Source organism: Camellia sinensis, chromosome 8 (assembly GCF_055761805.1).
Source record: "Camellia sinensis isolate YWXY chromosome 8, ASM5576180v1, whole genome shotgun sequence".
NCBI lineage: Eukaryota > Viridiplantae > Streptophyta > Magnoliopsida > Ericales > Theaceae > Camellia > Camellia sinensis.
Window position 1 is genome coordinate 137,339,627 of NC_138968.1, and position 18,484 is coordinate 137,358,110.

The 18,484-nt window shown below is 36.2% G+C and overlaps 1 protein-coding gene across 1 annotated transcript; it reads left to right on the top strand.

The window, feature by feature from the left end:
- The first annotated feature begins 684 nt into the window (after positions 1-684).
- LOC145797143 (F-box protein CPR1-like) lies at positions 685-2,305 on the top strand. The gene has a single exon (XM_082883567.1). It carries the CDS (start codon positions 799-801, stop codon positions 2,026-2,028), a length of 1,230 nt encoding a protein of 409 aa, XP_082739693.1. The 5' UTR covers positions 685-798; the 3' UTR covers positions 2,029-2,305.
- Positions 2,306-18,484: the final 16,179 nt, after the last annotated feature.

Consider the following 18,484-nt stretch of genomic DNA (forward strand, 5'->3'; position numbering starts at 1 on the left):
TCTACACTGCTGGCTGCCATTTCTGGTTGCTGGCTGCCATTTCTGGTTGGCTTCTAATATGGGCTGCGGCTTTGTCTTTTGTTGGCTATTGGTGGCCTACATGACTTGGGCTACTTGGGGCCAATGTTAGGCCACGTTGAGGCACTTCCAACGGCCACTCTTGAGCACTCAAATGGCCACACCACCGCGAACGAAACGTCACGGAGTTAGCCTTGCAAGGCAACCCGTGACACTAGGCCAAGTTCGCACTATCTATTAAGAGACTTTGTATTTACTCAAGCCGCTTGACCCAAACATCAGATTTATGTAAGAGGAACTTACTGATAAGTCTCATGTACAAAATTTAAAATTCATCTAATCTCAAAACAAAACACTTGCACCAATTAGTCTTATATATTTTTAATTGTTACCAAAAAAAATTCTAAACGTCAGAATGTTCAATATCATCAGAAAGTCGCCGAAATATCACTGATAATTTGTTGGAGTATCGCTGAAATGTTCTGAACGTCACCAAAAGTTGTCGAAATGTCTAAAATATTCACTGAATATCAAGAATATCGTCAAAGGAAAAAAAAAATCTTAGAATGACAAATAATAACAATGAAAAAAATATGAGATTATAATTTTTTGTTAAATAATTAGAAAATATTAGAGGAATAAAGGCTTGTAATCGCCTGAAATATGGCTACGTGATCCCGGAACTGGCCAATAATTTTTCGTTTTTCCAACGCTAAACAGAGGTTTGCGTCATTTCCCTCTGCCAAAAACCCTAAAAACTGCACAAAAGAAGAAGAAGCAATGTCGGACTACATACCTCGAGAATTGTTGATCGATATCCTCACGAGGCTACCCGCAGAGACTCTTGTTCGATCCACACTGGTTAGCAAGTCATGGTACTCTCTCATTACAAGCCCTAGTTTCATCTCTCACCACCTCAATCGAACCATTTCAAACCCTAACAACACTCACCTCCTACTTCGCTACTGCACTGAAGATCCCATCGAACAAGAACACTACTCGCTACGCTTCGACGATCCTATCACCAACACATTCAATGAGTACACAAAGCTCAATTTTCCATTCACTTGCATAGACCCTCCTTTTGGGATTGTTGGTAGCTGTAATGGGTTGATTTGCATTTCTGATGATCAGGCATGTTATAACCATGAAATGTTTTTGTGGAATCCATTGATTAGGAAGTCTGTGTCGATTCCATACCCTAATGTTAGGTTTAGGTCACACGGCTCTTTTATGCATTCTTTAGGGTTTGGCTTTGATTCAGTATCTAATGACTTTAAAGTTGTTAGAATTGTGCATATTGGATTGGATTGTAACAGAGTTCCACCTGAGGTCGAGCTTTACACTCTAAAAACTGGAATTTGGAGAAACATTAGTGATAAAGCTCTTCCGTATATTGTTGTAGAGCGATCGCGACAGGCTTATATCAATGGGGTTTCACATTGGGTTGCTCACACTCCAAGGTTTGGTCATGGTGGGATTTTTCGAAATTTGATTGTGTCATTCGACATGAACGATGAGGTGTTTGGGGAGATTTCATTTCCGGAGGGTATAGCTGGTGAGGACAAATTGATGCAAAAGATGAGCCTTGTTGTGTTTGGTGAAACCCTTTGTCTGATCCAGCATTGTAAATATTACGGTGAACCACCCCATTGTTCGATATGGATGATGAAGCAGTATGGTGTGGCAGATTCTTGGGTTAGGCAAATTAGAATTGATCTTTCTGGAGGATTTTTTAGGAAGCCAATTGGGATGAGAAAGAATGGTGAAGTTCTTCTGGGGACGAGGGAGGGATATTTGGTTTCTTATGACCCTGAGAGCAAACGAATTATATATCTTGGTGTCCAAGGTACTATAGATAGCGATTGTTGGTATTCATTTGATGTGGATACTTACATGGAGAGCCTAGTCTTGCTTGATAAAGGGGCAGATTTTTGTGATGAGGTTATAAGCGATCGGTTCTGTGCGAAGAGAGTGAAGCGGACTGATAGAACCCAGGATCTGATATAAAAATCAAAGAAGAAAGAGCGCAGGCAAGATGTACCTTTTGCACCTTATTAGAGTATTCATTATTGCTTAGGTTTATGCTTGTTAAATGCATTATATTGATAGCTCTAAGCAACTTCTATTTCAGTCCTCATATGTATGTCTTTTGAGAATGCCTTGAATACTGAAAAGTTCAGCCTATGCCATTATCTCTTTCTGGAGTTAATTTTAGTTGTATTGTCTAAGAGTATCTTGGTTTGTATATTTGAAAATTAGTTATGTGAGCATGATATTTGCCAAATATCTTCTTTTATCCTTAGTTTGGAGTTTCTTTATCACCATTTGTGTGGTTGCTAAGAAAAATTGCAGAAAACTGGACAGAATATGGACCTTTGGAATTAAAATTAGGGTATTTTGGAATCAGAGCAATGATTGTTAACTTAATCAAAATACCATTCTCAAAATCTAGTTAACAACATGAATAACATCATTACCTACTATATTCCAAGTAGTTCGAAAACACTGACCATCAAATCCATTAGGATCTGGAGCCTTATTTTGATGAAGGCATCTCCACCATCTCTAAACCCCTTTGTTTTCTTCTTCACCTCTACCATTTCCAACCCCCTGCCCCACTCCCTCTGTCTACCCCCACCTTTCTCCATAGTTTCTGGCTAGGCACCTACCACAACCTCCTCATAGCCTCACCCCATCACCACACACCAACCGGCCACCAAAGCAGCATCCTCAACACTCCCAACGCCCACCCTTACCTCCATCTATCGCCCTCTCTCTTGCACCTCCTTCACCCCTTCACAGAGCCCTCTGATTCTTGTTTATAAACATTGTAACAAATTAGCACTTGATTTCCTCCATTGGCCCCAGTAACCAAAAATTGTGAGGAACTACGCAAGTACATGAAATCCAAGAGGGAAGCATTCCCTGGTTTCTTCAAGGCTTACTCTAGGATATTGTGTAGTAAGATCGGGATGTTAGTATGGTGTGTGCTTCATTGCTTACCATCACCATCTAGCTCGAATGCGCTGTGTTGCAAAGACATTATTAGTTCTTCATAGTTGACAAAAATGGCATTGGTGTCATTTATCCATTGTGTTTGGAGAGTTTATAGTGTCGAAGAGTGCATGATCACTAGATGGAGTCCAGGGTGTGGCCGTGAGGATAAAACAGTTGCTGGAAACAAAGTGAAAACATTAGGTTCAATCTTTGTCCATTTTGAACTACTTTTACATTGTATATACAGTTATGTTACGTGGAGGTGTTACTAAATTGATTCAATTGGAGTAATTTTGTAATGTAGGCCAATTGCTATTTCCATGTAAAATTTTGATGACATCATCCATTTTTTTGTCTCATGCGATTTTAAACAATAAGAAAGTAGGGTGTAAGTATGTCAAACTAGAGGCTTAACTGTATTTATTTCAATTGTCAAAGGAAGTCTGTATCATTTACCCAAAAGCTATTGTAGAAAAATGCAACAAATAGACATCTTTACACTTACTTCAGTTATTTTGGCTCATGTACAATCTGGATGTTAATTGACCAAAGACAACGGTGTATTTTGTTGAACTCATGGGTTGGTTTTTTTTTTTTTTTTTTTTGCTTTTTTCCGGTTCTTCACTGCCAACAGTTAATTTAACATTCAATTTCACTCTTTATCCTTCCCTGCCTTTCCACAAGATATGATTAGTGAAGAATGAATTTTCCAGTTATAAGAATCCCCTGAAATTTTTCCATTTCGTGAATACTATGTAGTAAAGTGTTCTAAACAATTGTGCAAAGGTCAAATATATCTTTGGAGGGACAAGTTCAGATTTTTCAGGTCTTGAATTTGGAATTGAATAATAATGCTATATATTGAAGTATTATTACCTACCACATTAATTATAATAAGAATAAGAAAATAGTGAATTTATATGACAGTAATATCTTTCGTGTATCTTTTGATATAGTAATCAGCTGGCAGAAGACGAGCCTTGTGACTTTTGTTCTGCTTCTCTCTTTGTTTACTCTTTATATACACATATTCTGTTTTTGAGACTTGTTTTAACTGCTGATTTTAGAGGCTGAAAGAGAAGCTCATTTATTTTTGTGATATGCAATACAATAGAAGGAAGTTCCTTATATCAACATGGTTTGTCCTAGTTGCAATAGGGTGGCACAGCTTTCTGATGAGGAATTGTTGGGGAATTCCCTTTCTTAACTCAGTCAGATGCTCTTGATCGACTTAAAAAAATGATTTTAGCAAGTTTAAGAAATGTTTTTAGTATTGCAAATAAACATAAAGAAAATGATATACTTTCATTAATCATAGTTCATATTACAAAAGGTGTAACGCCCTCAAATTAAAGCATATGACAATCATGCATAAGATCCATAAACATAATAGAAAAGTTACATTCCATTTATCAGAGTTTCCTTTACAAAAGATATCACATGCATTACATTTTTATTGAAGTTTTTCCATTTATCATAGTTTATCCTGAAACTATAGCATCTAATTCTAACTCCAAATAACAAAATAAATGCCCTAAGGGCTTACATCTTTTCCAAGCTATCACTTGGTTACAGCAAAAGAAGAGTTCTAACTTCTTTACATATAATGCCCTCGGCTTGAGTTTACATTTAACATCAAAAATAAATTATCAAAATGGAGCCTTCAACTCCTAAACCTCCCAAGTTAAAATCTTGGAGGCGGTATCTCACCTGTACCTGAAAAATGGTGTCCCAAGTAGGGTGAGCCAAAACCCAGTAGAGATATGCTAAACCAAATATGAGAAGTAACTAAAAGATTAGCATTCGATAAATGATTAACACTTATAAACCAACTTATACCATTTCTATAACCAATCAACACTTACATCATATTCGATTCAATCAATTCATAGATATAGCTCAATATTATCCAAACAGTTTAAAAATGAGACTACAACTCATATACCAACACTTCAATAACAAACATCATTCAACACTTCATTTCCTCGCCATTTTACGGAACTACGTCCGAGGCAACCGGCACCCAAATATACACATATGATTTCGAGACTTTCACCCTGAACACTCTGGCCAACTTAATTCTCAATGGAGTCCATCTCCTATCTCCTCCCAAACAATGGAGTACATCCCTATCTCCTCCCAAACAATATACATATGTAATGTATTTAGCACGTCGTCATATACAATGACCAATTAAATCACATATTCAATGTTAACATCCAACCGTCATATTCAATGACATATTTCAATTCATTAGTTTCAATTCACCTAATCATCATGTAGTTTCTACAACAATCATGGCTATCTTCCACCGATAGCCCAAAACATATATTTCTAAATAGATAATTAAATTTATCAAACAGATAAATCATCACATTTTCCATAGGTGAGTGATTCATTACTCATCCCCTTGGCAAATTCGATGATGTATTCATGAGATGGGAATCTATCACAAAGGCGCACGTCTCTATGCAAGGATTCACTGATGTCAGAGACAAAATTCTGTTCATAGAAAATATGCTCGGAGAAACTGAGAGTAACCGTTTGAGTGCGTGATCTTGACGCCATTTAGATATGCTTCAATTTAAGCTTATCTGCCACTACTCCAGGAACAGCAGGAGTACATTCGATGGTGTGAAGCTGAAATGAAACGACTTCGAGACGAAGCAATTCAGTACAAGACTGTTCTGAAGCTTCTGCCTCTTCTTGTAGAACTTGGAAGTTAATTCCTTGACTCAAGTTTGCCTCGAAAATCAACTCTCTCGCTCAGAGGTAACAAGACTGGAAATCTCTCAACAAGCACTAAAGATTTCTCACGAACAAGCTGTAAGAACAAGGCTTTTTATCGTTTTGTTAGATATTTGTGGAAAGTTATTCTGCATTATCTAAAGTTGATCCAACTACACCATTTAATCACAATTTCCTCTAATTTCATGATTCTCAAACTAATTTCATATTCCCACATTATTTCACTATTTGTACAAAATAGTTATTCATTTCAAATTAGGGCATTTTCCCCAATTTCTCAAATATTGCCCCTAAGGCCAAATTTCACCCATTATACACAATTAACCCATTGTTAAGATCTCACATATACATATGAAGCCCAAATAAGAAAAATCCCTCTTTTAAACATTCAAACTCAAACCCTAACTTTACCCAAAATTCTCAAATCCATCATTTTTACAAAATGACTAACATTTATGTCAAAACTTATATTAAGGAGTAGAGTATCTCTACCTCAAATGGAGAAGCTCAAAGGAGATGAAGAGAGAAACCCAAGATGCTCCAAATCTACACTTTTTCGGATCAAAAGGATAGTCCACGCGATGCTCTACCTTTTTTACAAAGGAAGTAGGGTAGAGACACTTTAGATCAAGTGTATTTGTAGAGAGAATGGGCATTTTAGAGAGAGAGGCTGCCGGATTAGGGTTTGGAATGAAAAAGAAATCAAAAAGTGCTCTTGAATCACGCTACTGCGAACTGATATATACGAGGCTCGCTCGAGCGAAGGACTTGTCGCTCGAGCGACCAGACACAACAAGGACCTCGCTTGAGTGCAAGAAGCGTCGCTCGAGCGAACAATGTGAAGCTTCAGGCCTGCCACTCACGCAGACGCACGCTTGAGCGCAAGAGTGCTCGCTCAAGTAAAGGAACAAATAACACCAAGCTCGCTTGAGCGCAAGAAAGCTCGCTCGAGCGAAGAATACCAACCTTCAGGTCTTTCAGGGACGCGAACACACGCTCGAGCGCAAGAGTGCTCGCTTAAGCAAAGAAGCAAATACTCAAGGCTCGCTCGAGCGCAAAAAGCCTCACTCGAGCGAAGAAACCAAATCCTGGGCAGCAACCATTTGTTTCAACTCACAACCAACATGTTCCAAACTTACCCAACATATCCCAAAACTCAAAAACAATGGATTAAATGATGGAAACAAGATATAGACAACAACAAACAACCACAGAACCCGAGTCCGAAACACAACAAAGGTAGGTATTACATGCATTATACATTCATAAACGTTCATCCTGAATCTACAGCATGCAATACATATTGATAACAACAAAATAAATGCCCTACGGGCTTACATCTTTCCAAGAGATAACTTGGTTACAACAAAAGAGAGTCATAAGCTCTTTACATTTAAAGCCCTTGGCTTTAATAAACACATGAACATAAAGATAACAAAAAAAAAAAAAGAGAGCTTTTAGCTCCTAAACCCTCCCAAGCTACGTCTTCGAGGGAGGCATGTCACCAGCACCTGAAATGGTTTCCCAAGTAGGGTGAGCCAAAACCCAATAGAGATAAACTAACACAATATATGAGATTTAACTATGATATAAATGTCAGAATAAATGTCCAATATACATAACCAACTTACATTCTTTCCATGGCCGTTCAATATTGATATTTACATCTCAATCCATTTTCATTCATTTCAAATCAATTCATGAGTCTAATTCATTGTTATTTAAACAACCCAAATGAGACTACAACTCATTAATTCACAATTCAATGTCAACCATCATTCAACACTTCAAACTTGTCATTTTACGAAATTCTCATCCGAGGGAATCGGTACCCAAATATATATATATATATATATATATATAATTTCGGGACTTTCACCCTGGACACTCCGGCCAACTTAGTTTTAAATGGAGTCCATCTCCTATCTCCTCCCAAACAATGGAGTACATCCCATATCTCTTCCCAAACAACGATACATACACAATATATTAAAGTATTGTCATATACAATGACAAATCACAACACATATTCAATGTTTCAACAAAATCGTCATATTCAATGACATAATTTTAATGACTAGTTTCAATTCACTTAATCTTCATGCAATTTTTACAACATTCATAGCTATCCTCCACCAATAGCCCAAAACAGATATTTCTAAACAGATATAAAACCCTTTAAACAGATAATCAAACAAATTTCCATAGGTGAGTGATTTAACAAATCCATCTGCACCATTCATTCACATATCCTCCAAATTTCACATTTTCCATAATAATTTCATTATTTATTCAAAGTAGTAATTTAACACAACTTAGGGCAAATTTCCCTTTATTCCAAAATACTAACCCATATGTCTAAGTTTTACCATATTCCACACTAGAGAATCTCATACACAAAGCCCCATAGTTATTTTGTAAACAAACATGAAAACCCCCTTTTTCAATTTTGAATCTAAACCCTAACTTTATCCAAATCTCACCATTTATACTAAACAACATATATCTAGGTTAAAAACCATATTAAGGTGTAGATTATCCCTACCTCAAGTGAAGAAGCTCAAAAGAGATAAAGGAGAAACTCAAAAGTGCTCAAACTCGATTTTGCTTGTATGTAGAGAAAGCCCACAAGATGCTCTAGTTCTTTATCAAAGGGGGTAGGGTAGAGAGACCTTTAGATCATGGAGTATTTGTAGAGAGAAAGTGTGTTTTAGAAAGAGAAGGTGCCGGATTGGGGTTTTGGAACAAAAAGATCTTAATTTTCTATGTAAAAATGAACTGCTGTGAACTGATATACGCGACCTTCGCTTGAGCAAAGGTTAAAAATCATATTAAGGTGTAGATTATCCCTACCTCAAGTGAAGAAGCTCAAAAGAGATAAAGGAGAAACTCAAAAATGCTCAAACTCGATTTTGCTTGTATGTAGAGGAAGCCCACAAGATGCTCTAGTTCTTTATCAAAGGGGGTAGGGTAGAGAGACCTTTAGATCATGGAGTATTTGTAGAGAGAAAGTGTGTTTTAGAAAGAGAAGGTGCCGGATTGGGGTTTTGGAATAAAAAAATCTTAATTTTCTATGTAAAAATGAACTGCTGTGAACTGATATACGCGACCTTCGCTTGAGCAAAGGAGTTGTTGCTCGAGCGACCAGACACAACAAGTGACCTCGCTTGAGCGCAGAATACATACCTTCAGGTATTCACAAACGCACACCATCGCTCGAGCGCAGGAAGTTTCACTCGAGCGAAGGACTTAATCTTCCCAGAAATTCTGCGTCTAGGGAAAAAACTGAGAGCACTCAAAGTTCGCTCGAGCGCAAGAAGTCTAGCTCGAGCGAATAGACAAGTTTTCACAAGGCTTGCTCGAGCGAAGAAGCCAAAATCTGGGCAACAACAATCTAGACCACTAACAACCAACCTGTTCCAAACGCGCCCAACATATCTCAAAGCTCAATTCAAAGAGTTAAAGGAGGAAAACAAGATTCGAATACAATATTAAACTATGAAACCCGAGTTTGGAATACATCAAAGGTCGGGTCAAAACTGGAATCGCTATAATATGTAATGGCAATTTTGTAAATAATAAAGTTTGGGAGGGGCATTTAACTCATTTACCCCCCCCCCCCCCAACCCAGCTGAGCGCTTAAGTCAAAATCCTTAAGCACCCCATCACCAACTTTTGACATAAGTTGAAAAATAGCTTCATTTAAGCTATAAGCTGCTAACTTAAGTTGTATCAAACAAAACATTTTAGCTTAAATTAAGCTAAAAGCTGAAATAAGTAGCTTATAAGTCGTACCAAACAGGGACGTTGTTGAACACTTATTGAACACTCACATGCCTCCATGTATATTCCACTAAGCACAATTGATACGTCTTCATATTTTATGGTTAGTACACAAATAGTGTATAATAATCATAGTAACGCATACACTTAATTTTACTGTTACATTTGAGTGTGGTGTTTATTTACGGTTTTTAAAAATTAATTTCACATTTACTTTTGAAAACTCTTTCCAATGCAGAAAATTTTGGGCTAACCGGTCGTCCTCCTGAACGTCCGGCCAGTTGACCGGAACAATGCATTTTAAAATTTTTTTATGAGTTTTGAATATAATTTTAAGTTGTATGTTTGGTTGTGAGTTATAAATTTTTGTATCAAATATCATATGTCACGTCAAAATTTTCTCACTCAATTCAAAACTCTTTTCAAAACTCATTCACTAAACAAATTTTTTACACTCAAAGTATAATTTTAAAACTTATAAACTTAAAATACAATTATATTCTCAAATCATATTTAAAAAACTCTATGAAACGTAACCTATAAATTGCTTCCCCCGGCTATTTTCATCTACCTACCACCTGCAACAACATGACGTGAGAACCTTATTCATTTCTTCTTCTTCTTTTTTTTAATAGTAAATTTATGTATTTTATGTATATAAATTATAGAGAAAATAATTGCACAATGATGACAGCAAAAAAAAATTACAAAATTATAAAAAAATATAATATTTTAATTCTTAAAATGTATAAATTTTTTCATTGACTTGTAATTTTTTTTATCATCCAATTGTGTTGTTATTTCTCCTAAATTATATCACGACTTAGACGGTTTTTGATACTTATTTTTTATTTTTTTATTTTTTTGAGAAATTATCATGTTATTCTTATAATATTGTGAAGTTTTTGTAACTACGTTATGAAAATTTTAAGAGTATTGAAAATAAATTTATTTGTTCACATTGACTTAAAGTTTTTTTTCCTTTTTTTAAAAAAATTTATAATGATTTAGCCTTCCCAAAGCAAAAAAGCCTCACACCATTCTCTCTATTTTATATATATATATATATATATATATATTAAAAAGTTAAAAAAAAAAAAAAATTCAAACGATTGTACTGGCTATTTGAATTCGGTCTAGCATTCCTCATTTGGGGTAGGTTGGGTTGTTTGTTTGTTTTTGTTTTTGTTTTTTTTTTTATAGTGATTTATATATATATATATATATATATTTAAATTAAAACAAATTTATGTATTTAAGAAATCAATAAAAATAAATTATTTGTTGGTAACTCAAAAAATTAAATATAATATATAACTTTTTTAACTGATGATAAATAGCTTAGAGGTAAATTATACTTATCTCATTTGAGATTTAAAAAAATATAGTCAGTCCTTTATTTTTACCATAATTAGACTAAATACCCTTTTAGTATGATTAAAATGACCGAAATTAATTCTAATAATAGATAAATATTGAAATAAATAAAGATAAATATATATATATATATATATATATATATATAGTAGGAAATAAATGATAGTATTATTCTTTTTTCATATAACTAACAAATTATTGATAAAAAATAACTTAAATTTTGTATGAATTAAAACCTTAAGATGGCGATATAATTATGTTAAAAGAAGTATAGGAATAATTGCGTTTTTTTCTAAATTTATGAAAGAGTGAATGCAATTTACCCATAGTTAATAGACTTTTTAGAACTTTGCATCCAAACGCCCACGGGTATTCTATGATTTGTTAGGGCTTCATCACGTGACTAACTAAACCAATTTGAACAATTGGTGATTGGGAATCCAAATGACCGAAGAGAGTTGGGTTGATTGCAATAAGAGTTGTAGTGGGAAAATGATTTTTTTTAATTTTTTTTTATAAAAAAATAAAAATAATAATTGAGTTGATTGGGAATCCAAATCACCTAACGGAGTTGGGTTGATTGTAATAAGTAAGGAGGTAAGAAAAATCGAAAAAACTAATTAAATCGATTGAATCGGACAAAATTGATTATATTTAGTCTGTTTTTTAACAAGAATCGATATGTGCGGTTTTTAAATTTGATTTTTTTTTTTTTTAGTTTTCGATTCTCTATCGATTCAAGCACCTTATGCACTGAACTAAATCGAAACCAACCACTTCAATATATTGTATTTATAATATATATATATATATATAATCTAATAATATAATGATATTAATAGGTATAATAAATTATTAACCTCAATTAATTAATCTTATCATCTTTATAATCTAAGTTTGTAAACTCTTATTATATATAATATTAATTCTAACTCATTATTCTTGAAACCTTATTATTTGTTAACTTTTTTTTTTTTTGTTTTTATTTTTGTTAATCTAGGAATTGAAAAGTATTTATTAAATGGATGGATTGGATATATTTGAAATGGTAGACAAATAAGTAATTTAATATTTTTATATAGATTAATGATTATATTTAAAAGTGACTCAAGTTTAAAAGGTCCTAGACCAATTAAACTACACTGAACCGAACCGTACCGTTTCAATCGGTTCGGTTTGGTGCAGTTTGATGGAAAAAGTGGTTTATATCAATGTTCAAAATAATAAAACAAACATTATCAGTTTAGTGAAATGTTTTACCTAAATACCGACCATACCGAACCGATTACATCCCTAGCAATAAGGATTGCTTTGGGAAGATGATTTTTTTAGTGTTTGTTTTTCAAAAAAATTTTATAAAAAAAATAAAGAGAATAATTAATTTTTTGTAGTGATTTTTTAACTTTTAGGCTGCTTTAATAGGCCTAACTGTAAAATTCTCAATTAATAAGTGTTACTTTTTTCATAAAATTTTTATTTAGATAGGTCAATATAAATGAATATAATGACAATAGGACTCAATAATTTTTTTTAAAAATGTAAAGAGGACATATTTTGTCTATATTTATTTTTATTTTTTTGATCAGCAAAGAAAAAGAACTTTATTGATGAAGAAGAAAGCTAATACATCAATAAAGGAAAAAAAGGATGAGTGCAAAAGCATCATAGCGGGTCAAATCAATCCCAACTAGGTTGGCACTAATAAGACCGCCCAATCATATGCAGCACACCATCAAGAGTTGGTGAGGAACCAACCACAACCACCTAGAACAACCACACCAAGTAAAGACTAACCAAGCCTAAACATAACAGACAACCCAAACTAGCAGTCTAATTAAAGACAGACAACTTGAAAAATCAACACCATACAACTCAAAAAAAAAAAAAAAAAAAAACACCAGCAACAACATCTAACAACAGTAGAACTGATAGCAACACCCCTGATAACAAAACTGAGAGCAGCACCCCTGATAACAGAACTGATAGCAGCACAACCCACAAGCAGACCTAAATCACCCACAAGCAGAATTGATAGCAGCAGAATGACAGCCAAAGACAGGCAGCAGACCTCAAAGACAGCCAACAGCCACACATTCAGTAGACCTCAAAGGCAGCCAGCAACCACACAACCAATTGACAGCAGCACCCTTGCATCCCAAACCTACCAAATAGCAAGGCAACCAGCAGACCAACATCATCACCATTCAGCAGACCTCAAAGCAACAACATACAACAAAACAGCATACTACAAACAACTTCCACACAGCATACTACAAACAGCATACAACAAACCACAATCCATACAGTTCCCCTGCAGCCCAAAATACATTAGTATCATACAACATCAGACCTGCACTCATATGAGCTGCACCCCTTCCTCTGCACCACACAGCACCATTGAGCAAACCTCAAAGCAGCAACATATAGCAATATGACATACAACAGCATGCCTCCTATACCAGACAACCTCTTACCTGCTTCAAGTTTGCCACAATATCATGCACTGAATAATTGATACCCTTACATTTGACTTGACCCATAAGGCAATTCTGACTTTTAAAAGCTCCACCATCTCTGCAAAATCAGCCTTGCCATTGTTAAATAAACAATCATTCCTTAGTTTCCACAAAGACCAGAACATGGCCAAATGGACAACCTTCCAAATTTCTAACTTCTTCTTTCCAAATTTCATGCCAGACCACCATTGCAGCAAAACTTTCACAGAACCTGGAGTTGCCCACTTTACCTCCCGCAAATTTACCAAGTCAGACCATATTCTCCACATTAGTGGGCATAACAACATCACATGGTTAATAGATTCCACCTCTGCCTTGCAAAACACACAGAGCAAGCTATCATTGGCAGACAGAACTCCAATCCTATGCATGAAGTCTTTAGTCTTCAATCTCCCTTTCCAGAGCTAACCAACTGAAAAACTGAGCCTTTGGAGGTGCTAAATTTCTCCACATGAACTTTGAAATGCTAACCATGGGCTCACCAAGAGACTGCAGCTTTTTCCCAACTTAAGCCACAGAAAAAACACCTGAAGGATTAGCCATCCACAAGCATGAATCCTCAGATAACTGATTTAGATTTGGTGCCTCTGACAAAAATACATGAAGACTTTGAACTTCCTCCACCTCCCAAGCTAAAAGTGGTCTTCTAAATGCTAACTTCCAATCACTGTCCTGCCCTTTTCGTTGATAAAAAAAACTACAAGGAGCCTTCCTTTTCAATTGATAGACTAAACAACCTAGGAAATTCACTCCTGAGACTTGTGTTGTTAAACCACCTATCCGACCAAAAATGAATCCTTTCCCCATTCCCCAAGACAATTTTAAAATTTTGTGCCAAAAACTTATCCACTACAATAAGTGATGAGCCTAATGATGCAATATCCTTCCATACCTTAGCACTCATGGCATCAGTCACTGGTTCTGGAGTCCACCTACCCCCAAAACCACCAAATCTGCAACAGACCACCTGTTTCCACAATGATTTATGCTCTTTACCATACCTCCACCACCATTTTAGCATTAAACACACATTAACCTCACTCATCCTTCTCACACCTAACCCCCCTTGAGCTGTACTTTGACACACCTCCTGCTACTTAACTAAATGAATTTTCTTTTTAATGTCAGAACCTCCCCACAAAAAATTAGATTAAATCCTATCAATTGTTTTGGAAACACCAACAAGCATTTTAAAGATGGATAGGAAATACACTGGTAAACTTGACAATGCAGACTTAATTAAGGTCAATCTACCTGCAAAAGACAAGTATCTCCTCTTCCAATATGCTAATTTCTTCTTATACTTTTCCACCACTGGTTTCCAAGTATTGCTTCTCCTTGGATTTGCCCCTAAAGGTAAACCTAGATATGTAAGAGGTAATTTCTGACTAAGGCAATTAAGTTTTTTAGCAAACTCCTTAGTTAACCCCTCTTCCACACCAATGCCACAAACCATACTCTTATGGAAATTAATCTTAAGGCCTGACACCACTTCAAAACACCTTAGAATTCTTTTGATCATAATGAGTTCATTCCATGATGCTTCACAAAAGATAATGGTGTCATCTGCAAATTGTAAATGAGAGATTTTTAACCCTTGATAACCCACTAAAGCACCTTTAATCAGCCCCTTTTGTGTTTACTCTCTCCAATAGGATTGTCAAGCCTTCAGCCACTGTATTAAATAGGAAAGGTGATAGTGGATCACCTTGCCTCAACCCCTTTTGAGGAGAAAATTCTGTTGTGGGTGATACATTTACAAACATTGAAATCCTTGGCGTAGAGATATACTCCTTAATCCACCCCACCCATTTTTGACCAAATCCAAAATTTTGCATCATTGCTAGCAGAAACTCCCAATTAACTGAGTCATAGGCTTTCTCAAAATCCAATTTAAAAATGAGACCTTTTTGCTTTGGCTTTTTCTACCAATCCACCATTTCATTAGCAATTAAAACTCCATCAAGAATGCCTTTACCACCAAGAAAGGCAGTTTGAACTTCCCCTATGAGTTTAGGCAGCACTTGACTGAGTCTTCTACATAGCACTTTAGCCACCACTTTATAAATAGAACTAACCAAACTAATAGGTCTATACTCGGACAAGGCTATGGGGATCTTCTTTTTAGGAATCAAGGAAATAAAAGAGCTATTTACACCCCGAGCCATCTTCCCAATACTGTAGAACTCTTGAAACAACTTGATAAACTCTCCTTTCATTATGGACCAACATTTTTGAATGCAATACAAATTGAAGCCATCTGGACCAGGCGCCTTATTTCCATCACAATTTTGAATAGCTGCCCAAATTTCTGTTTCACTAAACTGTGCTTCTAGAAGCCCCGCAGAATCTGTAGGACTTATAGATAAGAAAAGGCCTTCCAACTTAGGCCTACACTTCCAACTTTCAGCAAACACTGCAATGAAGTGATTCTCCACTTCATGTCTCATCATACTTGGATCTTGCACTACAACACCATTTACTTTCACTAAATCCAAGAAATTTTTCCTCTGTCTGCTGCTTGCCATCAAGTGGAATAGTCTAGTATTCTTATCACCACTTTGGGCCCATGACATTCTAGACTTCTATAACCATATCCTCTCCTTGGTTCTTCTGAGATGCCACACTTGAGTTCTAACCTCTCTTCTTCTTTGCACTTCAGTTTCCACCAAGGATCTTGATTCAGCTTTCAAGTCCCATTCATGAAGTTCCTCAGCAGCCTTTTTCAGTTGATCATCAATATTACCAAATACCTCCTTGTTCCACATTCTCAGATGTGCTCTCAAAATTCTCAATTTATGCATGAGTTTATAACTAGGATTACCCAAAAGCTAAGCCCCCTCCTAGACCTTTTTTACTTCATTCTTGAATTGAGGGTGAGATGTCCATGCATTGACAAACCTAAAAGGTTTTGGCCCCCAATCCCGCTCATCCTCCATCAGCAGAATTAGGCAATGATCAAAAATGTCTCTGGCTAATCCCCATTGTTTAAATTTACACCTCTCCAACCACGCAGGGTCGAGCAAAAACCTATCAATCTTGCTCCACCTATCCCCCGCCATTGTATTACACCATGTGAATAATCTTCCTTGCATAGGTAAATCAGTCATCTCTAAGATTTCTATGAACTTATTAAAATCTTTCATACCCCTCTCTCTTCTTAAACACCCCTTCATTTCACTCATAAATCGAATCTCATTAAAATCACCTCCTAAGCACCAAGCATTGGGGTAAAAAGGTTTCAAATTAATAAAACACTCCCATAACTTCCTCCTCTTCAAAACACCATTCGGAGCATATATATTACATATTACCCAAGGGAAAGATTGAGAAGATATACCTGAAAGGAGAATAAAATTCCTTGAACTACAGCAATCAATCAGCTGAAAAACGTTGGTATTCCAAATGCAAAGAAGGCCACCAGCACTTCCTTCAGCATCAACCTCCACAAAACCCATATCCTCCATTGGCCATAAAGATTTTATAAAATTAACATCAACACTGGCTCGTTTTGTCTCCTGAAGCAGCAAAACATCGATTTTCCTTTCCCTCACCAAGACTTTAATTTTACTCTGTTTTTCAGGTCTTTTAAGACCCCTAACATTCCATGACATGATCTTCATAAGAGCTAACAACAGCCTCAACCCCTCTTGTTCCGACACCTTAAGCCGTCACACCCTCCCCTACAACTCGTCCCAAATCTTTTTCCTCTAGCTCAATTAGTCTTTCCACCACTTTATCTTCCTTCCCTTCACAATTTAGAGTGCAACCGTAGCTTGAGCTTTAGTAAGCAGCTGTCCTCTTCTTCTGGAATTACCACTTTGAGACACGGATAAGGAAGTAACAATTGCTGCCGCTCTAAGGATCACCCCATTTTTTAAGCAGTTACTGAATAAAATCCCCTTCTGATTTGTCTGGGCACCTTTCATTCTTCTTCCTTTCATTTGGTCAACTCTTTTCATCTTTAAATCAATCCTCTTTCTTGTTCTTTCAGTGACCCTCTGCGATGGGCCACCCCTCTCATGTTTGTCTTTTTGGGCTGAGTTCCTTTTACATATATAGGCTGGGATTGGGCTATACAATTACTCAAAGTCGAACTGACTTGCCATCTTGGCCCAATATTCATAGGCTGATCTTTAGCTCCATTTATCACAACTTCTAAATTGATATTGGGCCTACCACCCTCCGTCCCATTCAGACTATGCATAAACCCACTAGTGCACACATGGTCATCAGCCCCTTGAGCAGGCCCATGCACCTCTTTTCTTGAGCCAGCTACCTGCTCCACTCCTTCTTCAATACAGCAGCCCCCATCGTTTGTTTTCCCTGGAGCACTGTCAGTTTCTTTGACAACTGAACCAGACACATAATTATTACCTTCGAGCAGGCTATCTGCCACCCTCTCCATTGTGTGATTGCCATTACTTGACACCTCAATACTTTTTTCCACATTCTCATCATCGTCGTTCTTTGCAGATGAACCACCTTCATCTTCATCTCCACCTTCTTTTCCATTATCAACGACTTTCGGATATGCAGCATCAACTTGTCCTCTGTTTTTGGATATTTAATAGAGTTCAGCTTGCATATTGGATTCCAATACTTCATTTTTGTGGCAGCTATAATCATTATTGCACTGACAGATACTGACTAATGGCTCTTCATACACTTGCACTTGATAGGTCCTCACATTTCCTACTAGATTGATCACCATATTGATAGGCTCCATAATGTTTCTGATTATCCTAACTTTGCCAAACAGAAAGTGCTTACCCCCAAGTGTATCTTCATGGTATTGAATTACTTCTCCCCATACAGTACCAATATCTCTGAAGGTTTTTAGATTCCAAAGATTGAGGGGAACACCCACACAAGTAATCCAGACACATCTCTCTTGATCCATACAAATCCTTTCATCCCACTCAGATACTTGATCACTCCACTCATATATCCACTCCCGCATCCAAGCTCTTTTTTCCTTCATCTGTTGATGAGAGCTAAATGATAAAATTACTAACTTTTCTCCTCCTTGTTGAACATCA